General features: G+C 47.7%; 1 protein-coding gene across 1 annotated transcript in view; it reads right to left on the bottom strand.

Annotated features, from left to right (window-relative positions):
* Positions 1-355: 355 nt before the first annotated feature.
* Positions 356-24,899, bottom strand: part of ZFYVE26 (zinc finger FYVE-type containing 26) — a 62,186-nt gene continuing 37,642 nt past the window's right edge. Inside the window, exons 28-42 of the mRNA XM_060140660.1 lie at positions 23,935-24,098; positions 22,743-22,879; positions 20,500-20,531; positions 19,575-19,711; positions 18,414-18,634; positions 15,669-15,816; positions 15,236-15,445; positions 14,540-14,758; positions 9,898-10,095; positions 9,028-9,227; positions 8,112-8,253; positions 7,750-7,809; positions 6,512-6,694; positions 5,359-5,403; positions 356-2,706 (exon numbers count right to left, since the gene is read on the bottom strand). Of these exons, the coding sequence (XP_059996643.1) occupies positions 2,503-2,706; positions 5,359-5,403; positions 6,512-6,694; positions 7,750-7,809; positions 8,112-8,253; positions 9,028-9,227; positions 9,898-10,095; positions 14,540-14,758; positions 15,236-15,445; positions 15,669-15,816; positions 18,414-18,634; positions 19,575-19,711; positions 20,500-20,531; positions 22,743-22,879; positions 23,935-24,098 (2,300 nt within the window). The 3' untranslated portion in view covers positions 356-2,502. The remainder of the gene's footprint in view (positions 2,707-5,358; positions 5,404-6,511; positions 6,695-7,749; positions 7,810-8,111; positions 8,254-9,027; positions 9,228-9,897; positions 10,096-14,539; positions 14,759-15,235; positions 15,446-15,668; positions 15,817-18,413; positions 18,635-19,574; positions 19,712-20,499; positions 20,532-22,742; positions 22,880-23,934; positions 24,099-24,899) is intronic.

Here is a 24,899-nt window from a genome sequence, read left to right as displayed (position 1 = left end):
GGTCACCCTGGTGGCCTCTGGGAGGGGACTGGGCTAAAGGGACAGGGATGGGAGGGACTTTTCATTTGCCTTCTATACCTGATGAATGTATAACCTACCTCCACCCACCACTCTGAATGAAGCAAGACAGTTTCCTGGTGGCAGAGAGTACACTAATAGTTTTTAACATATTAGGAATCTTGAGATAAATCCTAACCACAGTCCTGAGTTATGATGGGAATCATTTAGAGAAGTTCAGGAGTTGAAGGCCATCTCATGTTTCCCACCCACCTTTTCTCTCCACACAGAACACAAGGCATGAAGGAAGGGAAGGATAAGAGCAAGACAGCACAAAGGAGCCATGAAGCCAAGAACCTGTAGGACAGACACTTTATTAAGACTTGCTTATAATAAAACATTCAACCCTTTGACGTGTCCATTAGTTTGTTATTTTGTTTTTTGCTGGAGACCACAGCCTGATGCCCAAAAGCCCTTAGCCTCATCTTACGTCAGTCTAGTCAATGGCTGCCTATTTTATAGTTCAACTAATTGAGAGTCAGGAAAATCTGGTCTTAACATCCCAAATTAAGGGCTGAAAGATTTACAACCCATTTATATAAAGTGCTTATGTTCAGTGCAAAAAGGGCAGACTCAGAAGGGCAAGCAGATGCCAGGAAATGATGTTTTCTGGGAGACAGATGCATTTTATGACTCAAAGCCACTTGTCAGACTTTCCCATAAAGGGGTCTAGTATTTTCTTTTCAGTCTCTCCCCTCTCTAAGAGGACCAAAACTTTGAATCTGACAAACGCTCTTACAGTTGTTTACTATTAAAAAAAATCTGGTTCAGAGGGAAATCCACAGGGTTTCTAAGCGCCAGAGATAGTGACTTTGGCTTCTAGCTCCCGTTTCTCTCAGCAGCAAACGTGAGATCAACAGGCTGAGCTCTGGCTGGTGGGAGGCTCGCAGCTGCGGAGCTTTCCTCACACCCCTCATTTGCAAATCCAAGTCATGGACTATGGAAGACCTTTTCCAAAACGCTGTCACATCTCTGGTGGGAAAACAGGCCAATGCTTATTAAAGGAGCACTTCACCTAGTTGCCCAACTGGACATGACCTATTTCACCATCCCCTTGTTTAATTCTTCTTTTTAAAAAATAAATTTATTTATTTATGGCTGAGTTGGGTCTTTGTTGCTGTGCACGGGTTTTCTCTAGCTGCAGCAAGCAGGGGCTACTCTTCGTCGCGGTGCACGGGCTTCTCATTGCAGTGGCTTCTCTTGTTGCAGAGCACGGGCTCTAGGCGTGCAGGTTCAGTAGTTGTGGCACACGGGCTTAGCTGCTGCGTGGCATGTGGGATCTTCCCGGACCAGGGCTCGAACCTGTGTTCCCTGCACTGGCAGGCGGATTCTTAACCACTGAGCCACCAGGGAAGCCCCCCTTGTTTAATTCTTGTCCGCTGGCCCAACTTCAAAGTGAACCCGTGACTCTCTTTGTTAAGACAAAGAAGTGCACTGCCTTCTCAACGACCTTGGGTCTCTGCGTGTCCATCCTTTTGTTCCAAAGAGACTGAAGAGAAGCAGGAGGGAAGAGGAAGTGATTTCCTAACCAATTTAAGGAGCACATATAGGACTGTAACTCAAACAGGCAAAGTCCAGCCATTCAGTTCCAGGGTCTGGGCTACTGTTTCTCTCCCCAGACTCTCACTTTGCAGCAGGGATATTGACAAGAGCCAGTTCTTTGCTTGTCAACAACCCTCCTGCAATCCTGTTTGGAGAGGTTCCCTTTTCTCTCCCTGTGGATAAACGTGATGGCGCCCCTCCTGCCCATGTGTAGGGCTCCAGACCCCATCACGTGTACAGGTAGCCACAGCTTTCAGATGCCAGCACCTGAGGACCTTTCTGTTCAGACCACCTTCCGAAGATTCATGGTAACTCTGGCGCTTGTGAGAGGAGACACTCAGAATGGTTTTATACCACAGGAGGCAACTGCCCTAAAGCCATCTCTGAATTTGGGGACGGGAAGGAGGGAAGAAGAGGAAATCCTTTTGATGCTGCTCTATAATTCTCTGTTAAAACCCTTCCAGTCACGAGGAGCTACTGGAACGTCTCCACACAGAGGGAACTGTGTACAAACAGGATGAACCCGGGTTAAGAACCAAAAACGCGGGGAAGGTTTTCAGACAGGCAGAAGTCTAAAGTAAAGTGCCTCTTTGCAGTGGGGGGAGAGTTTCATTTGTTCAGAAATGCTTGGGCGTAAACATGAGCGCAAAGAGCGTGCACACACACACACTCACTCTGAGGTAGAAAGAACTGGCCATCTCCAGACAAACACAGACTCCACCGTTTTACAGAAACATGGCACTTGTGTGAAAGGTCCTGTCTTTGCCCAGGATGGCAAGTCGGGTCCAATTCCAGCTCTTTCCCACCTGGGGTGGAGCCAGGGAAGTCCCGTCCCACAGGAGGAAAGAGCTGGAAGCATCCCATCACTCCCCTCCCACAGTTGTCAGGCCCCGTAGTCCAGGGTCACTTCCTGGAGCCCGAGCCGTGGGCGCCCCGGCTGTGGCTTGTCAGAAGCCACTGGGAGCAGATGTCTTGCACTACTGCGTCCCCACTGCTCTTGGCGGCCTGCTGCACCTGCTGGACGAGGACCGCGGCCCGCGAGTGTTCTTGCTTCACGGCGATCAAGTAGGCAGAACGCAGCTTGCAACACGTCAGGTAGGCCTGAACCTGCCAGTTGGGTGTAAGAAACAGCGGGAAGGAAACCGTCACTGACAAGTCACCAACAGGCACACAGAGAGCTCAAGCAGATGAGATACCACTTCTCACCTACCAATCAATAATTGGGCTCTTGGGCTTCCCTGCTGGCGCAGTGGTTGAGAATCTGCCTGCCAATGCAGGGGACACGGGTTCAAGCCCTGGTCTGGGAAGATCCCACATGCCACGGAGCAACTGGGCCTATGAGCCACAACTACTGAGCCTGCACATCTGGAGTCTGTGCTCCGCAACAAGAGAGGCCACGACGGTGAGGGGCCCGCGCACCGTGACGAAGAGTGGCCCCCACTCGCCACAACTAGAGAAAGCCCTCGTACAGAAACGAAGACCCAACGCAGCCAAAAATAAATAAATGAATAAATTAATTAAAAAAAAGATACTCTGTCAAAACAGATTAGAGGTTATTAGGAAAAAAAATAATTGGGTTCTTGCCTTTTATTACATTACGGCCACTCTTTAAATATTACACTGTTATTTTATAGTGTAAAAAGTTATTACAAATAAGCTAAGAATTTCAAAAAGAAGAAGGTAGGCAGGCAGAGTCTGGCCGCTAACCACTCCCTCCAAGGCCCTCCTCACTCGCCTGGGCTCTCCAGCCTCCTCCTGGCCTCGCTGCCGACAGACTGTGGTTTTGTAGTTATTTGGCTGATGACTTGATTGATGACTGCCTCCTTGGCCAGGATGGCAGGAATAGTGTCTGCTTTTTCTAGCCATTCCTGGTGCCTAGCACAGGGTCTGGCATGCAGGTGTTCAATGAAAATGCATGAAGTGAATGAGTGAATGAATGAGCCATCATACCTGCCCCCTACAATGGGCACACAGAGCCCCTTTCTCTATTTTCTGTTTCTGACCTGCTGAATTAAAAATCTTTTAACCGGAAATTTTGGGAAGAAAACGCACACAATTAGAAAAACTCTAAATAAGGCGTGACCCCAGGTTGATCTGACTTGCAGTTTGGCACAGAGGCAGCTCAGTTTCCTACATTCAGGACACCCTCCAGCTCAGGAATGCCCAGCTGGGTGGAGACGAGAGCCCCTGCCTTCCCTGGCCACGACCTCACCAGCACCTCCCTGGTTAGCCAGGGTTCCAGGCCAGCGAACAGCAAGGCCCAGGTGAGTTGCCTCAGAGCTCCCGCTAGCAGCTGCCTTTCTGCCGTGACAGTCCTTCTGGTGGAGAGGACTCTTCTCTCTTGATGTTTCAATGCTCCATCTTCTTTTTTTACCTTGGTCACTAAAGTCTTCCTTTCCTAAGCTCAATTACAGATAATCGCCTACAGCTAGAAGACATGTTCTGACATGTCTGAGCTCTCTGAAGTGATCAAGTCCTGCAGTATGGTTATCTACCTGCTGCCCTAGGACATTCGCTTCACCCAGGCCCTCAGCTCTGCTTGGTACCAGTGTACATTAAACAGAATATCACAAGTTGGCAGGCAAAATTCCTACCTAGAGGAGGAGGGCATTTTTCCAGAAAGTCTGGAATAGAAACTGAACGAAGCTGTTTTTTGGCAAGATCCTGTGACCTGAGATCACGTAAGTGTGTTAGAACAGCTGCTGCCAGAAAAAACCTGAAAAAGTAATAACGACGGTATAGCTTTCAGCGTTCATCTTTCCCAGGCACAAAGTCTCTGTCCTACAGAACAGGAGGATCACTGAAGGCTTGGAAAAGAACCATAGCCGGAGAATCAAGAAACCTGGGTGTCTGGGCTGGCTGTCGAGTTCTCATTTTGATTCTAGAAAAGTAATTTTCCACATTTTAGGATGTCAGAATTCCACCCCTTCCACAGGATGTCATCAGCATGTTGCAGAATTAAGTGAAGAAATGTTAAGAACAGCTTCTCCCTAACCTCAAATGAAAAATGCCCTGCAACTTCAGTCCAGGGATTAGCAATACCGCCGTGGGGAGCAGCAATGTGGCTGCGTGAGAAGCTGTTTGCCTAACATTAGTTTTCTTCACAAGGGACTCAGCTGCCAGATCATTCTGCTGCTAGTGGGCAGGGCAGGCTGGCTTGGCTTTCTCCTGCCTCTCTTGGCCTGTGGGCCTTCCTCCAGATGGCAGGTGGATTGAACCTGCGGTGAGGCCACAAACAGGAGCCGCTGGCACCCCTCCCAAAGGTTCACCGATTTCCCTCCCACTCAACAGGAAGAGCTTGCAGGCCCCAGGGGCAAGGCCTGTTCTGCAGACTGAGGCACCAACAGACATCGTTGGTCAAAGGGTTGGGTGGGTTTTTTTCTTACTGTAGAGGGTACACTTGTTCCTCCAGGATAAAGAGATGCCTGCTCACTCTGAGAACCTCATGCAGTGAGTCCATCTGGAGATGAAAGTGAGGATTTCCTAGGGCTCTGAGAGAAAACCTCCATAGGAAATGGAGAGTTGAGAGAAGTGTCTTGGGGGATAAAGAAATGGGAGGGCAAAGGCTCATGTGGTCAGGTTTCTCACGTTCCCTACCTATTCCCTCCCTTCTACGCCCCTATCTGGGTCTCAGTCCCACCTCTGATAACAAAGAGGCTGAGATACAGGTTGAATGGTAGCGAGCAAAGGATAAAGGTGAAAGGCAAGTCCAAAGTGCTGCTCCCGAGCGCTACTGGGTGTGGAGACAGTTCCGCTCACCTTGCTGTCATCACTGTGCATCGCCTGGATCAGGCCCTCCAGCTCCTGTTCAGAACAGAGACACAGAAGTCAAGGATGGAGGGGTCCCCAGCGTGGCAGCCGGGGCCCAACCCAGCCTCAGCCCAGCCATGCTGACTCAGGGTGGGGATGCCTGCCTGACCCTTCTCTACAAACTCATCATCTGGGAATTCCCAGGCGGTCCAAAGGTTAGGACCCCATGCTTTCACTGCTGAGGGCCTGGGTTCAGTAGCTGGTCAGGGAACTAAGATCCCACAAGCTGTGTGGCACGGCCAAAAACCCCACAAAAACCAAACTCAACTCCTGCTGTAAGAGCAACAGAGGAAAGCTAATGATAACACTAAGCTTGGGAATCTGAGAAGCAACAGCAAACGAGGCCTGTCCTTGGCCTTCAAGAGAGGATGTGGGGCTTCCCTGGTGGCACAGTGGTTAAGAATCTGCCTACCAATGCAGGGAACACAGGTTCGAGCCCTGGTCTGGGAAGATCCCACATGCTGTGGAGCAACTAAGCCTGTGCGCCACAACTATTGAGCCTGTGCTCTAGAGCCTGCGAGCCATAACTACTGAAGCCCGCACACCTAGAGCCCATGCTCCGCAAGAGAAGCCACCGCAATGAGAAGCCTGCACCCTGCAAAGAAGAGTAGCCCCCGCTCGCCACAACCAGAGAAAAGCCCACGTGCAGCAACGAAGACCCAATGCAGCCAAAAATAAAATAAATAAAATAAAGTAAATTTATTAAAAAAAAAAAGGATGTGGCTTTGTTCACCCCACTAGGAAGCCATCGGGGGACAGTTTTGCAGGCGACGTGCTTCAAAGGCCACCTGCAGGCCCACGATGACCTCCTCTACAATCACAGGGAGAAACTCAACTCTGTTGGTCCGCAGACACTTCCAGGTGCCAACAGCATCAGACAATGGGATGCTGAGGGCCGGCCTCTGGATACAGTGATTATCACCATGAATTTTCTTTCCAGCGAAGGGTTGATTAGTGAGGCCATCATTACAGAGGGGTCAGAAAGACAGAGGGATCTTGTAGAGTTTCAGGTACAGTAAGTATGAGGAAGAGAAAAATAAAGAGGGGGATGTGAAGACACTGAAATAGGCAGAGGAGCTGAGAGGTCTGGGGGTGAGCGCACCTGGGGTGGAATTCTCTTGAATGCTTCCAAGCAGTTGAGGAGGATGGTGTCCCCGTCACTTTTGGCCGCCATGCCTGACTCGCTGACACATTTGAGCAGCTGTCGGATCTCACTGTACTTCTCCCTCTCCACCAACTGCCGGGCGGCTTTGCAGTAGGTTGCGGCAGCGTCCAGCTGGAAGTCCTAGAACAGAACGTGGGGTGATGGGTGTAGGGAGGCAGGGACACCAATGGCGGGAAGGAAGGTGACATTTACAGAGCTCCCACTGGGCTTGGGGTAGACAAGACTGTAGTCCCAATAGAGAACATAAACAAACAATCAGCAAAAAGTTCTTCTCTTGGAGCTCGGCAGACATTTAGGAAGCATCCACAAAAATCGTAACTTTGATACCTACACTGGTACATCTCACGTGCTGCCGTGTCACTTTCTGAAAATATTCTAATCAAATGCCCAAGACCAGTTCATTCTCTCTCTAACGAGTCACCTTTCTCTTGGAAAATGGATGTCGGGGGCTGATACTGGCTGCCCTGGACACTTGGTGCTCTGTTAAGAGATGCCTTGGTGTTAGGAAACAGACCAATTCACCAAAAGACTGATTTGCTAGAAACTACCAGATAAACATGTTGTTGCCTTGGGGTCTTTGCCCAACAGGGAAAATGGGTGGGAAGAAAGAAATCTGTCAGATGGTTTGTTGTCTTTGATCCTTTAGATGCACACTGCCTGGAGGGTGATGGGCCTCAGCGTGACTGTGTGTCACTGTGTGGTGGGGAGTGGTCTGGCTTTTCATGGTTTTGGCGCCCTGCTCCATCCTCTGCTCCAGTGCCACAGCTGTACCCGTGTCCTCGTATCACAAGCAACAGAAAATGTATGCCTCGAGCCGGCTCCTGGGCAGTGGCCTCTCCCCCTGAATAGGACCCCCGCACCGCAGCCCCTCTGCCACCTCCTCCAGCCACGCCCCCCTCAATGAGGACAGCTGTGTGGAACTCTCCTAGACCTCGTTTCGGGTAGTTATTTGATAGCTTTCGATGAACTCGTCATTGGTTGCTTGGCTTTTGGCAAAGTGGCCTACGGTCTTGAATTTGACCCAGTTCTGTAACAGCCCTCTTGTTGATTTCATCCTTGATGTACGTGTAAATCTGCTTTCCTTGGTATAAAAATTTTCTGAAGAATGATCTCTCACAGAACTGTGGTCATGTGCTGATCGCCCTCGGTATAATCTTGAGTAATCTGAGTCATACCTGCAGAACCCGGAATGCAATTCCAAAACCATCTTCTACATTTTTCCCTCCTAGCATGACCTGAAAATGAGAGGGAAACGTGCTTAAAGAAGCAAGAATTACTGGAGCAGCCTCTCAGTCACGAACGAGGCCCTCACTCGTTCAGTTATTCAACAAATATTTGTGGAGACTCTACTGAGTGCAGGCACTAGCGATACAAGCGTAATCAAAACGGACTCAGTCTCCAGCCTTCCGGGGCTCTCATTCCATCGGGGAGGCAGTCATCAAAAGAATGACTGAAATAATGATAACTGGACGATTACAAGTGTGACAGGCGCTCTGAAAGAGAACAGCCTGCCGGAGGTCTGACACATCGTGCATACCTTGCAGGCAACATCCATTTTCATGTGGTTGTTTCCAAACAGGGTTGGCAGAGGCAAGGGGGTGATCTGAGAGGTCCCAGCACTTTCGCAGCGATGTAAGAACCTGGTCACTTCCATCTGCAGCTGAAGTGTGTTCATGTGCCTACGGTGACAGGAGATGCACAGTCTAGCCTCAGGAGGGGCCTCAGGGGTAACAGGGCCAGGTGACTGAGAAATCATAATAGGATAGCAATGGAAAAGGCAGAAGAAAGGACGCGGAGGGAAAAGAGATCCAAAATACCCTCTGAGCAGTTACGACAAGACGAAAGCGGCTGATGAGTGTTTACGGAGCACGGCGTGCTACTAACAACAGCAGCGGCTGAGAGAGACGTGAACCCTGCCCTCCAGAGTTCAGAGGCTAGAGGAGAGGTGGGTAACAAGCAGACACATCGAGTATCTAGCGATTGGGACTGTGAAGGGATAAACGGTAGCGGTGGAGCATTTACTTCAGATGTTGTTTTCTCAGCAAAAAGGCTGAGAGGAGGGAAGGACCTGGGGTGCCGAGGAACCCCCAGGAGGCCAGGGTGCCTGACGCGCCACAAGAAAGGAGAGAGTAGCGTGAGGTAAGATGGAGATGCAGGCGGGGGCCAGCTCACCCAGGACCTCCTTTGCGTCTTGTAAGGGGTAGGGGCTTAGTCTGACTGTCACATGTGATCCCAGTCCCTGCGCCTCCCCTACTTTCCTCTTCTCCTACAAGCTCCTCTGGCGGCTTTCCAGGCTTGTACCGGACACTGTCATCCAGGAATGATTTCTGATTCACTGTGTATGTGTTTGTTTCCCAAGAGTTCAGAGATGGGCAAGAGCGGCTGCATCACCGACAGACCCTCGGTTCCAGCCTTTCTGCCCCACCCCAACTGCTCCCTGAACCCCAAGTTACCTTGACACATCAGCTGCCGTCATCTTCTTTCGGAAGAAGGTGGTTTTCTTCCTTCCAGTACGGCGGGAGGTTTCTTGGAGGTAGATCTTCAGGTGGTCCTTGGCCTTAAGTAGCCAAGAGAGCTTCTCTCCCAGCTCCGTATATGTCTTTGCTTTGTGACTGAAGAACCGAATACAGGTCATGGCGGCCCGGATGTGGTCCTGGAAGAGGAAAATGAATGTTCAGGTCAAAGGAGATTTGGAGGGTGGGGGTGTGAGGAGAACTCTGATCTGATGTCCCCCCGTGAAGCCTGGCTGCCAGCGCCCTTTCCCTCAGAGGCCCAAGAGATCCCAAAGTGAACTGACTGGCTGGGACCTTAGGTAGGACATTATTCCAGCACAAAAGAGATCTTTAAAAAGGAGACTTCTGATTCTCCATTTGACTTGCCTTCACTTTCACTCTGGCGTTGAATAAGCCAATTTCTCTGTGATCTAGTGTTGGCCACCCTCAGACAGATTGGAAGAAACATGATCCCTCTCCTTTCATGCATCTTCTGTAAAAACACTTACTTCTCCTTCACACCTTATGAATTCTGCATTCATCCCCCATGTTTATCTTGAAACTACCATATCCCTCTTTTTTATCTTTATATTCCCTGAATTCAGAAGAATGCTATTACTGACAAGATTAAAGTCTGCCTCTTTAGGATGAGAATGGAAATCCTGATACTATGTAAGAATGCTAGAGAGTAACGTGGATTTGCGGTAGGCTTAGTCAAGGAGCAAAAGGCCAGGAACCAAAACGACAGTCTCGTTCCCTCATCCTGCACAGTCTCCCCACGTGACAGGCCAACAGGGACAGAGGTAGAAGGCAGGATGGGGCTGCTGTTACCTTCATAAACTGCTGTAGCTCGTACAGAATGTGGTAGTAGTTCTTCTTCTGTAAGTGTTGGCAGGCGGCAATCAAGTACTTTCCCCAGCTTTCCAAGGTTGGATCAATGGATTCTAGCAAGTTTTCTAAAACGTGTAGCTTCCCACTTTTATAGCTTGGCTGGAAGATGCCTTCTATGAAGATTTCTGGGGGACTCTCCTGGAGCAGGGCAAAGCAGAAAGTCAGAAGTCTTGAGCCTGGTTCTGGCACTGTCTGGGACCCATTCTGAGTTTCCTTCCACTCACAGCCCTTCAGCATCCTCCCACAGCGGTGCGTCTTATCTTTTTGCACATCACAGATGGAACCCTTTGAGAATCCCGCCCGGGTGACTGCTCCCCTTCTCTCCTTCTCCGTACAGAAAAGTTCCTTGAGTTATCTGCACTCCAGAGTTCCAGAGTTATCTGCACTCCCTGTTCCAGAGTTATCTGCACTCCCTGTCTCCAGTTCCTCTCCGGTGACTGTCTCCTGAACTCACTCACATCTAGCTTTTGCACCTACAACTCCATTGCAACTGCCCCTCAGGTCACCAATGACCTCTATGTTGTTAAATCTAAAATTCTTAGTCCTTGTTTTCCACCTGCTCTGTCAGCAGCTTGTGATACAGCTGATGGCTTCCTCCTTGAAAAATTTTCTTTATTTGGCCCCCAGGATACCATCCCCACCAGGTTTTCTTTCTGCTTCTCTGGCTACGCCTTCTCAGTCTCCTTTGCTGACTCCTCCTAATCTCTCCAGGGCTTAGGAGGGAGCTGTTCTCTTTTCTTTGTTTTTGGCTGCATTGGGTTTTTTGGCTGCACGTGGGCTTTCTCTCTAGTTGCGGCGAGCGGGGTCTACCCTTCGACGGATGCGCGGGCTTCTCATTGTGGTGGCTTCTCTTGTTGTGGAGCATGGGCTGTAGGCGTGCAGGCTTCAGTAGTTGCAGCACCCGGGCTCAGTACTGGTGCCTCACATGGGCTTAGTTGCTCTGTGGCATGTGGGATCTTCCCGGACCAGGGATTGAACCCATGTCCCCTGCATGGGCAGGTGGATTCTTAACTACTGTGCCACCAGAGAAGTCCCTGTCCTCTTTTCTTTACTCACTCTTTTGATTTCATAAGTCTTCGGGCTTTAAATTTATCTATCTGCTGATTATGTCTAAATCTCTATTCCCAGCCTGTTTATTCTTTCTGAACTCCAAAATTGTATACCTAACTTATACCCAACTGCCGACGCAAAAAGTCCTCTTTGGTATCTAGAGAACAATACATATTGATATAAAACTGCACTCCTGATTGTGTCTTCCCAATCTGCTCTTTCTGCAGTCTTCCCCTTCTCAGATGGCAATTTTGTTCTTCTATTTGTTCAGGCCAAAAACCTTAGCCATCTTTCTCTTACACCACAACATAAAAGTCATTAGCAAATTCTATTGGCTCCACCTCAAAATACATACAGAATCTGTATGTAGCTGACCACTTCTCACCACCTCCATGTACCATCCTGGTCCAAGTCATCATCACCACTTGCCCGGATGATTGCAATGGCCTCCTCCCTGGTCTACCATCTTCCACTCCTGCCTCTTTTTTGACTAATGCCAACCAGTCAACCTGAGTGATTCGGTTAAAACATAAGTCAGATCATGTTACATCTCTGCTCAAAATCTTCCAATGGTTTTCCTTCTCACTCAGCACAAAGCCCAAGTCCTCATAATGTCTACAAGGCTCTATATGATCTAGGCCCTGTTAGCTTTCTGACCTTATCTGCTACCACCCTTTTCCCCAGCTTACTCTGCTCAAGCTGCCCTGGCCTTTGCCCTTGCTACTCCCTCCACCTGGACCGTGCTTCCTCCACAATCTGCACAATTCATTCCCCATCTACTTTAGGCCTTTACTCAGATGTCATCTGTCCTGGGCACCCTGTCTAAAATTACACAATCCGTCCCTTCCCTCTCCCCCACTTTACTCTTCTTATTACTTGTCACCTACACTATACATCTTATTTATCTTGTTTGTTGTCTCTCTCCCTACTATAATGTAAGTTTTATAGAGCAACTATTTTTGTCTGCCTTTTTTTTCTTCACTGTTGTGAAGAATAGTCCTTGGCTATTTAATAACTATTTCTTGGATGAATGAATAAATGATAACTATCATAGACCAACTCATCAGGAAAGTGCAAACACATACTAATCTGCTCACTTCTGAAGTTCATCTGTGGTTCAGAGACCATGAGTCATAAACCCCCATTCCACAGTCATAGAAAAGAAAACCATTTGGCCATTCAACCCCTTAAGAACTTCCATTTTGGGACCTCCCTGGTGGCACAGTGGTTAAGAATCCACCTGCCAATGCAGGGGACACGGGTTCAATCCCTGGTCCAGGAAGATCCCACATGCTGCGGAGTAACTAAGCCTGTACACCACAAATACTGAGCCTGTGCTCTAGAGCCCTCAAGCCACAACTACTGAAGACCTCATGCCTAGACCCTATGCTCTGCAACAAGAGAAGCCATTGCAATGAGAAGCCCGCTCGCCGCAACAAAGAGTAGCCCCCGCTCGCCGCAACTAGAGAAAGCCTGTGTGCAGCAACGAAAGGAAGACCCAACACAGCCAAAAAAAAAGAACTTCCATTTCATCCATTCATCTATCCACTCATTCATTCATAACTGGCACTAGGCTAGGTACTTGAAGACACCAGGTAAGGTAAATATGGGCCTTCTCGCTCCAGATGCGAAGACACGATTGTAAACAAATAGTTGCAATCCAGTGGGATAAATGCAATAACAAGAGTTACATTCTAGGTACAGTGACGGTTTATAGGAAGAGGTGAATGCTCAATACAGAGGGTCTGGAAGGATAAACAGGAGTTTTCCAAGAAAACAAGGAGGGGCAGGGCATTCTAGGTACGGGGAAACAGCGATGCAGACTCATGGAAGTAAGAAAGGGCATGGTACAATCAGGAAAATTTAAGTAATTTGGCAAGTCTGGAATATGGAGCATAGACAGGATTTGCAGTGAAAATAAACTGGTGAAATAAGGGGGCCTGATACTGTTGGGTCCTGCATTCATGCTAAGGAATTTGGACTTCATCTTGTGGCCATGGGGATCCACCGAAGGCCTTTTAGAGAGAGGAATAACATGAATTAAGAATAACATAAATAACATGTACTATGTTTTAGAAAGCTCACTCTGGGGCAGTGTGGTGGGTAAGGGGTGAAAAGGCAGGGAATGAGGCTGGAAACACCACGTCTTCCATGCTCTAGGCATTCAGTCATAGTTTTCACAATGTTTTTTTCTGTTGTTCCCCACCTGCTTGAGAAGGTAAGATACTTCAGTTCAAGGGTAGCTGTGATTACAGGAGATAAAAAGAAGCCTTCTCTCCTAGCTCTGACGAATGTAAAGCAGGGGCAATGCTGTCGTCAGCTTTTACCAAAATAAGTAAGTAAGCAGCTTAACCCTCTGGAGTGGTCATCAGTTAGAAGCAACAGAACTGGGTGAGGTGAAGTAGCTTTACCTCCAAACTCTTTTGGAAAGGAAACAGGTTTTAGCAATTAAATGCCAAATAATATAACTTTTACAATATTCTTGACACCCGGTTAAGACACGGTAGCTACGGCAGTAGTGAAAGCATTTCCCTTTCGCTGTCCTGTAGGGGTATGGTTACCACGACTCTGTACTGTCGACCCACTTGGAGGAATCCTAGAAGATATGCCTATTTGTAAACTTTCAATGGCCGCCATTTTGGATAAAGGCAGCAGATTGGAATTAAAGCATAACTCAAGCTCCTTTAATTTTATATGAAATTTGGTCCTAATCACTCAATTCCTCAGAAAAATTGCATGGGACTTTCAGATAAAAAAGAGAAGGCCGAAGAGTCATGGTGAAACAGAGTCCTAACAATGGCTCCAAAGAAATAATGCACTTCAGGGGTGCCTTTGCCCCCTGTGGGAGGAGGGCAGAGGATGTCAGAGGAAACAAAGGAGGGCACAGTCTCCTTCTATGAGATACTTGTGGCCCCAAATTTAGGATGTGGCTCATGGGTGCTTCCTGGCCTTTGTGGTAAGAACCCTGAGTGGACGAGCAGTGGGGTCGGCAGCAGGACACAGCCCAGAGCAGGTGGGAAGTGTGTGAGAGATTAGGCAACTTGCTCAAGGTCACACCACTTACACCAAGCATCTCATTCCAGAGACCATGCTCTCAGCTATTACTTGGTTCTGCGAAATGTTCTGGGAGAAGGGATGAAATTTGTCACTGCCCGTCAGAAGGGCAATCTGGGATCCAGGTTAAGACTTTTGCACACTCATCAAATCATGATTTGTGCAGACAGAAGTTGCCATTTGTGTTTTGTTTTGTTTTGTATTTTGGCTGCCCCATGAGGCTTACAGGTTCCTAGTTCCCCGACCAGGGATTGAACCCGGGCCCTCGGCAGTGAAAGTGTGGTGTCCTAACCACTGGACCACCAGGGAATTCCCTAGAATTTGCCATTTGGACCTGACTTTGCCAGAGATGATCTCATAGCTCAACCCTGGGGTAAGGTTAAGGGGGGTTATTGCCTCCATGAAAGCTGGATGGGCCAAGCCAAGCGGGCAAAGCAGGCACTGCCGTGTGAGAGCCAGCCACGTCTGCAAGTCCCACCTTGTGGAGGAGGTGCAGCAGGGCTTCCCGCAGGCAGCTGTGCCTCACGTAGAAGCTAATGATGGCCAGGCTGGTGCTGTAGTTATGCAGGTAGAAGAGGCATTCTTGGTAGTAGGTGTTGTTCATGATCTTCCCTTCAGGAATCACCTCCAGAGAGAGGCTCTGGGTCCGAAGGGTAGCTTCCAGCTCTTTCAAGGTGGCCAAGTAATCATCATCTTGCTGTCAAGAGAGGACAGAGTGTGAGGGAACAACGGAACTCAGGGAGTTCTCAGCAGCCGCTGGAAATACTGTTTTCAAAGAACATTTAACAATGTGGAAAAGTGCTCACTATTATATAGTTTTAAGGGTAGAAAACAGGCAGGATATAAACTTCTATATATTATAAACTGTACAACACCAATTAAATCAAAAACATAACCAAGAAAATTCACTAAAATCTAAATATTGCTTAAGTCTGGGTATGGGATTATATGTGATTTTCATTGTTTTAAAATTAGTTTTTTTTTTTTTTTTGAAATTTGACTCTTTATGACTTATCTAACCATATATAATGGAAAGAACGAAATCCAAACCTGACAGCTCTGAGCCAGGGCTGCCACTGTCAGCTGAATGGAAGCTCATACTTTCCCCAGGCCATTACTGCCCCTGGGCCTCCCCCTGGCCCTGGAGCCCACCCTCTGCCTGCTGTGCTCTTACCACAGATAGAAGTGGCCTCGCTGTGGACTCCAGGTACTCAACCGCATCCTGTACCAGTCTTGAGCCATGACTCAGCTGATTGAGGTCGAGAGGGGGCTTCAGACAGCGACTAAACTTCTCCCGTGCGGCGGTGAGGTTCCCAGCTTTGAGGCAGGCCATGCCCCAAGCGTGCCATGCCCCGGTGGTATCAAGGCCAGTCTTTGTGGAGACCTGGAGGAAAAACTGCTCCTTTTAGGGGGAGGCACCCACAGCCATGCCTGAGGTCCCAAAGACCAACTCTATCCCCTTGGTGTCAATCATTTCCCTCCCCACCACCCCACCTGCCATTACTCCCACACTGGCAAACTTGTCATGCCTTAGACACTCCCCATGGCCAAGGACAACTAGAGGAGGTAACTCGTTGGGGTAGATGTCAGCTTTGTCTGTGCCTCACCTCAACGCCCAGTTGGTAGTACTCAGCTTCCAAAAGCTGGTTCCTTAGCCTGGTTACTGCGGCTGGTTGCAAGATCTGATCCAGAGATGGCACGTGGCGATAGGCAGCAGCAACTAAAATATTCAGCACATCTACCTTACTGATGTAGCTACAGGGAGGAAAAGGGCAAGGCAGTGAGGCTCCACAGGGTCATCCCAAGAACAGGTGCTGCTCAAAGGTTTTCTATTTCATTTCCAATGTGAAATGTGATAATGAGAATTGTGAGGTACATGGGAGAAAAGACTCTGGAGTCAGACTCTCGGAAACTCAACTCTATCACTTAGTGGCTCTATGACTTTGGGCAAGTTAGTTAACCTTTCTCAGCCTCAATTTACTCATCTGTAAAATGGACAGAATAATGGGGAGTTTTAAGGATAAAATGAAATAACCGGAGGAAAAGAGTTTAGGATGGTGTCTAGAGCTTTGTAGGCACTCATCAAATGTTAGCTATCAATACATGGAGTACGGACGCTCCAGAACACTCAGGTCTCCTATTTTGAGGCAAGGCCTTTATACCGACGCTGGGAGCTCGCAAGCTACCCGTTTCTTTTTGGTTCTCTGGAACCCTGCTTGCTTGGGAGAGTGTATATGGACTGTATCGGCAGCCTGCACTCCCGGTCAGTACAGAGGTCACATCACTACCATCCTCTGGAGGTGCTGCTGGGCAGGGCCCTCAGATTCGAGTGCCCTGGACTTGACATCCTTTCTCTGGGTTAAGGATGGATTCTTGTTACTAGGACTGCTGCCTTTGATCTTATTCCTGACACCTGGTGATTGCAAAAACCTTATAACAACAGAGCCCAGAGAGCTGTCTGGGATCATTCTGTTTAGTCCTGCCTGAGACAGGCCTACACTCAAGGTTGTTGAATCTTGTATCATAATTCTATCAAAACTCCCTGCAGATCCTGACTTGTCCACTGATTTCCCTGGAAAGGGATTCAGTACATCAGTGATTCTCAACCTAGTGGGGATGGGCAGGGGAGAGCATAGTGTGTAAAAGCAAATTCGGTATCATAATGTATTGGACGTGTGTAATAGGTGGTGTGAGTTTTGTTTTTAAACATTTATTTATTTGTCTACAGAAGAAGGTATGAGTTAAAAACAGTGGAAAATACTCTGCAAACCAGGAGTTCTAAACACACATGAAAGACGAATCTACTATCATCAGCAACTGGGCACAAGTGCAGTGATTCCCTAGAGTGAGCGTACCGATTCCAGGGCTGGGAAGAAAGGATGTGTAATTTGAAACCACTGCTATTAAGTGTCAGAAAAGCCCATGGCACCTGGGGATGGGTGAGAATCCCACTGAAGCAAGGACTTCCTTAATTTCTGCTCCTTTAACCCAAAGTGGATATTTCCTCCATCTATATTAGATTTTGAAGGAAGTATAGGACTTGCTGTTAGATTTGTTCTCCAGCTCCCATCTAAGTATCCTTTTCTGTTAATAAGATTTTATCTCATTTACACTCCTGATAGTTGAGAAATATTTAGATATATCTTTATTTTTGAGTTAAATTCTACCTTTTGCTATATAAAATGGTTTCTGTTCTTTCCTTCCCTTCTCCTCCATTTCTGATAAATTGGTAGAGTTGTGGTTCTTTTCATGGTTATTTAAAAAATTGTATTTAACATATTATACAGCTCATTTTTCATTTGTCAACTTGAAAAATGATGTAGAATCTTTTGCCTCTTGATATGAGTGAAATTAACTCCTTTATATTTCCTTCCACTTTCTGTCCCACCTCCTTCTGCCTTTCTCAACCTTCTGGTTTTTGTTAGTAAGAATAATAAAACTAACATTTTTGGAGTACACAGGCTCAGTTCTTAGCCCTTTATATGGATACAGTACTCTCACTTTACAGCCATATGAAATAAATATTATTATCATCCCCATTTTCTAGAGGAGGAAACCGAGGCCCAGAGTGGTTAACAGACTCATCTAAGGTTACAGAGCTAGGAAGCAGTGAAGCTGAGAGTCACTGCACTCTCTGTTATCTGGTGAGTTTGCAGGCCAGTACTCTGGGCAAGTGCCTGAAGCACTGACACGTCAAAGAAAATTATGCTCTTTGCTCTCAAATCTGGCTAGGACTGAGAGCTGGGAATGCGCGTGAGTCACACATCTGGGTGGAGAAGCCAGGAACTGGGAGTTTTCATTGTCAGGTTAATGAATGGAGGCAGAGCAGGCTGCGTAGGGAGCTGGGGCCTAATCCTCACTTTTCCATAGAAACTTCTACTTTATGACTCACATTCCTCCCTGGGACTTAGGGACAGACCAGTCCACAGTGCGCTTTATAGATCTGTTACCCAGAACTCCCTGAGGCCACAGTCTGAATTTGGTCAAAACTAGGGTAGAGGACACATCTCCTTTAAAAGGCAGAAAGTTCCACAGAGACTAAAGGTGCTCTCCAAAATTGATGTTCATTACAAATTAACCCAAGTCTTTCTTTCCAACTGGAAAAGAAAGACTCTATAGCTAGAGAACCTGCCTTGAGGATCCACTCAGGGAAAGGGAAGCACACAGGCTGTCAACGTAGGGTGAGGAAGACTGCCTGTGTAACAGCATTTCATCAACGTCAAATGGAGACGCAAAACAGTTCAGCATGTCTTGTCAGAGGATTGGGAGGTGAAAACCCACAGTAGGGTCAGAAAAAGAAGCTGGACAGACATGACCACCGTGTAAAAGAAGAGAGACTCATTTCCACTTACCTGTCACAAAGAGCCAGGTCCTGGCTCCGGCCCGCCTTGACAAACATCATCTTAGCGCTGAAGAGCAGCTGCTTCATGATGTCTGTGAGCAGCCCCGCATCTACCTCCGGGTTGGTGAGCCCCTGGGACAGCCTGCAGCAGTGCTCAATCAGCTGGTGGCCGCAGGCAACGCTGTCCTGGTGCAGATTCAGGATGGCGATACACAAGGAGGCGCTGGGGGCCTGGCCCAGGTGGATGAGGAGAGAAGCACACTGTGAGTTCCCAGACCAAAGCAGTCTTCAAATGTAGCTGGGAGGGAGGAATTATTCTTCCCCTTTCACAAAGCTTGAAAAACCCTGGGGGAAGGAGCCAAAAATCCCACGGCAAAGCAGAAGTAGAGCTAAACATACTTCAGAAGTTCTAGGTAGCACTGGCAAAGCTCTGGCTGCTAGGTTTTTGTCTCCTTACTGGGAGGAAGGCAGCTGTGTCCACGTGTTACCTACTTCCTGGGAATGCCTGTAGGTGCCCTTCTTTCTTAGTCTACTGTCCCACCAGCGCAGGTGCTCCTAATGCTGGCTTGGACGATAGTCACCTTGCTTGTCTGGATACCTGCAGAAGTCTTTGTTTCAAGCCACTGGAAACAGTGCTGCTAAATGAATATTCCTAAAGCACACTCTGAAACCTTCCGTGGCCCTGATGCCTACCAAGTACATATATCTTACTGCAGAGTACAAGGCCCTACACATAAATAGCCTGTTTCAACCCTACCTTTCCTACCTCTCTATTAACACCCTATGTTCTCTCCAAATTAAACCACTTCTAATTCCCCAATCATTTTTCATACTGTGCCTTCGCTTGGATGTTAGAGTTTGGAACTCTTTGCCCTTCTCCTATCCTCACTCCACTCAGGACACCCAAACTTCTGCTTGTCAAACTCCTACCGCACTTCCAAGGCTCCTCTTAAATGCTACCTCTTCCACGAAGCCTTTCCTGATTTCCTCTTGTATATTTCTCAAGCTGTTCCTCATTTTCTGCTTTAACTGGTTTACTTGTCTTAGCTCCCATGATATTACACTGTGAGCAAGTGAAGGCCTGCTTGTGTCTGCCCAACTCTGCATTTCCTGCCATGCTACTACACATCATAAGGAAACTCAAATGACCGTCACATTTTATTGCTATTACCTGCTCATAGTAAAATTCACTCCGCACCAGCTCATTTTCCTCCTCATTCAGATCCAAAATCCATTCCACCTCAGCTGCTTTGGGGACTCTCACCACAGCTGAGTATGGAGGGCTTTCGCTCTTGGGGCTGTCTGGTGCTGAGAAGACAAATGCCGTTCATGTGTCATTCACTGGCCGGTAGTCCAGTCTAGCCCAGCCCAGGGAGCCACGAGCTGCAGGCAGATCCTTGCCTGATATCTTAGGGCCCTTTCTCTCCTTTTGGTCCCTTTTATTTCCTTTAGGAGACCACCTTGGGTACCTCAAACTTTCTTCCCCAGGCACAGACCTGGAATGAGTGTTACAGTGTTTGTCACACAAACTTGTTGCTTCACACGAGAAATTCTGAATGCTGCATGCTTCCCAAATGGAGGGATGAGCCATTGGCTACTCTAAAAACTAACCTGCCCAAATTATTAATAGTGATTACCGAGGGGAAGGAGGGAGCATTAGAAGGCAGGATGGTGGTGAAGGGAAACCTAGTGGGGGAAGGAAGAGAAATAAGCTACTAAAAGTTAAGGACCAAATTCTTTGGCTGCTGGCCTCCTCGATGCTGGAAGCTAATGGGCCAGTATGATAGGTTACTATGATGACAAACCTTAAGGGAAATAGCCTGACAGAAATGCCAAGAACTTCCTTTGGTCAACCTGTTGGACTGAGTTGCCATTGAGGGTGTCAGTTGCAGCAGATATGCTGAAGGACGAGCCAACTTGAGCACAGAGACAAAAAGTCACAGGGAGGGAATTCCCTGGTGGTCCAGTGGTTAGGACTCCACGCTTTCACTGCCGAGGGCGTGGGTTCAATCCCTGGTCGGGGAACTAAGATCCCACAAGCTGGGTCGTGTGGCCAAAAAAAAAAAAAAGTCACAGGGAATGTGATTCAGCCTTACCTCCTGGTTGTCCTGGATTCTCCTCTGGCGCACTGGAAACAGAGAAAGAAAAAGTGAAATGCTTGAATCCCTCCTCCTGCTCTTTGTTTTGAGCTTAGTGTATAGCACTGACATTTACTGTTACTCGAATGAGATTATCAGGGAATCATCCAAAACTCTTTTCTCTCCCTCACCTGTCACAATCAACCACTTACCATTTCTTGCCCGTGCCATTTAAAATACCTGTTTAAATGTCCCCATCTCTCTCCTCATCCCTGCCTCAGAGAGGGCCCTCATCATTTAATGCTAGAGCCTTTGCAATAGCTTCCCAATTGGTCTCCTTGATTCTACCAAGCTATTCTCTACTTTGTAGGTACAGCGAGCTTTCAAAAATGCAAATCTGGGGCTTCCCTGGTGGTGCAGTGGTTGAGAGTCTGCCTGCCGATGCAGGGGACACGGGTTCGTGCCCCGGTCCGGGAAGATCCCACGTGCCTCGGAGTGGCTGGGCCTGTGAGCCATGGCCACTGAGCCTGCGCGTCCGCAGCCTGTGCTCCGCAACGGGAGAGGCCACAACAGTGAGAGGTCCGCGTACCGCAGAAAAAAAATTAAAAAAAAAATGCAAATCTGGTCATATTATGCTTCTGCTTAAAATTCTTTTATCAAATTCTTTGATAGCTCCTCAGGGTAAAATATTCCACATTTGCAGTTTAGCAGACAAAGCTCCTTATGGCGTCGCTGCCTCTTGAGACCATCTCCTACCACCCATGACCTCTGCTCAACCCATAAGAGTCCTCCCCACACTGCTACGGGCTCTGATCAAGTTCAGTTGGTGCCACCAACCACTAAATCCCAATGTCACAAGCCAGAGCCCAGGTCTATCATCTGCACGAGGAGCCTTCTGGTCAACCCCGGCCCATGCTTCAAAGAGCAAGCTCCAAGCCTCTCTGCCATTCCCTAGGTCCTCCCAGCTCAGCTGCCAGCCTCTGAGTCCAGAACCTTAGCCCATCACCTACCTATTTACACTTCCTCAAAGGACCCACATTTTCTCCTGCCCCTACCTTTGCAGTTGTTACTCCCACTTTTGGGCATGCTCTGTTTTGGCTTCTTTTCCTACCAACTTCTCATCCTCTAAGTCTCAGACCAAGTGCCACACCTCTAGAAAACCCTCCTGATCACTGGGCTAAGTTGGGTGTGTCTCCACACTGCACTTACCCAAGGGCTCTGTGGTCTGTGTTTTGGCTGTCTCCCCACTAAAATCGGGGCTCCTCGAGGGCAAAGTGATTATTGCTCAGTGATTGCTGAATGAAAGAATCCTCACTGATAACAACTGCTCATTTCTAATCTCAGCAGTATGATAAATGGGTAATTTCCCTGTCCCCCACCCAGAGGGAGGCAGTGGTATGCCAGGGTCACAGAAACTGTGGTATGAACACGGCACGTCTTCCTTCCTATCAGGTCAGTAATCACCATGGTAAATAATGTTAAAAAAATGTTCCTAGTAAAAGAAACACAAAAATGCTGTTGAGCTACTGGGCAGAATGTAAAATCCCTTTAAGTCTGTTAGTAAAACATGAAGAACTCAAAGTGATTTTGCTCTTGGAGAGCTGCTTTGGCTCCTATTCCCACATGCTCTAGCAGTCTTAGTTTCACCCTCCTCTGCTGCTAGAAGAAGTAGAAAAAATTGAGCAATACTGGGCCGGCAAACACAGTCTTGACCTATCTTGCCAGAGGCATGAGCAGTTTCTGAGGCTTGTTCCCAGCTGAACTGTGCACAGGAAAGTGTGTGGGCTCTTCTAGTTGCGGATAACAAGCCAGAATGATGAGCTCAGTGAGAGCTGACGCAAGTGAGGCCCCAACATTCAGTGTCTTTTGGAGTCCAGCTGAGACCAACCGAAGCGAGAGTGGCTGGAAAAGAGGTGAGGCTGTTGGCAAACTAAGATCCACGGCCTCAGTTAGGGGACAGGCCCATGGCCTCAGTTAGAGGACAGGCCGAAGAACTAAGTGTCCTGATCCCAGAGAGAACATCATGTAAGAGCTCTGATCTCTGCTTCTACTCATCCCTACTTCCTCTCTTAGAAGTCTCTCTGAGCAGGGTCAAACATTACACTGTAGAGTGAATGGCATTTCAGTGTGAATGTGAAATGAAAACTTTCTGTAATTGCTCAGATTGGAGACGCTTTCCATAACGAGACCCCAGGAGTGTCGGGACCTGGGGGAGGGTGCAGTGGTCAATAGCAGCAGCGGCCCCGCTGCAGGACACTCACTCTTTGTTGAAGTAACTATAGCACTGGTCACACACGCGAGTAGGGTTCTCTCTGCAGCCTTCCACCACCGTTTTCTTAGTGGAGCAGGAACTGCACACTAGCCGACCACAGCGGCGACAGTGATGACGCCTGTTAAACTGAGGAGTGTCATCAGGAAGAGAAGGAGGAGGGAGGAAGAGAAGGTGAGATTGCAGGACCTGTGAGCACCCGGCAATCCATTTATCCTTGGAATTAGCCACCTGTGACTTACTAAGAATACCATGTGCTTGGGCCTCTACTGAGAAAAGAACACACTAGTCCTTGCCTTCAAGAAGCTGACATTTAAAGATCTCCCTCATCTGATGGGCAAAGATGTCCAAGTCATGGATAGTTTTTCAATAGCTCCTGACAAGTCTTATCTGTCTGTGGAGGAAACATGTGAAGACACCGCAAAAAGCAGTGGGGAAGAAGTGACTTTCTCAGCCAATGAGGATCACATGTCTACATGGTATTGATGATGATGAAACAGTGTTTTTTTCAAGATGCTTTTACAAATACTGCCTTATTTCATAAGAGGTTGACAGATATATTACACTGCTTTTATACACGAGGAGGAAACAGACACAGAGAAATTGCATCGTCATCCTATTCATCAGCTGAGCTGTTGTGCCAGTCAGGTACTGTGTTCAGGGTGGTAACATTTGTTACTGTAGTTAGTGTTTATAGCTCCATGAACCAAATAACCTAGCATCCCTAGTTTACAAGTGAGCATCTGAGACTGAGAAAGTTAATAGTCACATTGCTAGTAAGAGGCAGTGCTGGTATTAGAACTGAGGTCATCTGGCGCCAGCACATAAAACCATTACCAGGTCACCCGTCTTTTTGCGAAAGACACAGGAGCTAGAAACGAGATGCCCCAACATTTGGCGACTCCTCCCATGCAATACCACTCTGGCTCTTTTTATTTATTTCATGAGAATGGCAGAGATTTTAGAATTTAAGGCTCCTTGAGGGTGTCTACCATCTGTCTAAATTCAGAAAATATATTCTGGTCAGGTCAAAGGTAAACCCAGAGCCGTAGATCTGGTAGTCAGTTCTTCTGAACATACCCATATCCTCTTGGGGACAGGAGGTGACTATAAACTCAAGCTCAGGAAGTAGAGCTTTCCTTCCATTTCTCCTGCAGGTAAAGCCGGAGACGGACGCTGCTTACCATGGTGAAGCGCTCCCTGCAGCAGACCATGCAGGTGCTCTCACTCTCATCCGGTACCCACTGGTGCCTGGCAGGGGGCGTTGCTGGGGGCACAAACTCCAGTGGCGGCTGACTCTGTGGGAAGCTCCTCTCCCTCGGACTGGGGGAATGCACAATGGAGACACCTGGGAGTCAAAGCCAGAAGTCAGAGTAAAAGGTGATCAGTAGTCCAGCTAATAAACAAAGAAGGGATGAGAGAGTTAGAACTGTACCACTTTACAAACCCTACTGATAGCACAGATCCAGTTATTGACCATCGATGGCTGACTGCAAAAAGAGCATTGTGCGTCTCCTGATGGAAGGCACACGGCCACCTATCAAATGTACTAACCAAAAAACATTAAGCCTTAATCAAATCAAGCTTCTAGATCTATCTACCAGTGTACTGGAAAACACAGGGGACGGAGACCCAGATTGCCATGGGGTGACAGTCAGCAAAATGCAGTGTGTGGGAAGCTCTAAAGGACAAATGACCTAGTTTCCTCCACAAATAAAAAGAGGTAGGGGGACCTACTGATTAAAACAGATTTAAGAGAGAGTTTAGTCGAATGCCATGTGTGGACATTGTTTACATCTTGATTCTAGAAAGACCAATTCTAAAAAGAATCTTCATGAGACAACTGGGGAAATCTGACGAGTGACTGGATAGTTGATAATAATAAGGAATCATTAATTTGGTTTTAGGTATGGGAATGATGTTATGGTTTTGTTTTATAAATGTCCTTACCTTTTAGAGATATACCCTGTTTTATTTATAAACAGAATGGTATGATATCTAGGATTTGTTTCAAAATAATCCAGTAGAGGGACAGGGGTAAAGATGAAACAAGAATGGTCATACTGACATGATAAATATTGCAGCTGGGTAATAGGTATGTGACACTTCATTACACTGGTCTCTCTACTTTCGTGTACTGGAAACTTTC

Source organism: Lagenorhynchus albirostris, chromosome 1 (assembly GCF_949774975.1).
Source record: "Lagenorhynchus albirostris chromosome 1, mLagAlb1.1, whole genome shotgun sequence".
NCBI classification, from domain to species: Eukaryota; Metazoa; Chordata; class Mammalia; order Artiodactyla; family Delphinidae; genus Lagenorhynchus; species Lagenorhynchus albirostris.
The sequence above is the reverse complement of the archived record's forward strand: the minus strand, read 5'-3'. Positions and strand labels throughout refer to the sequence as shown.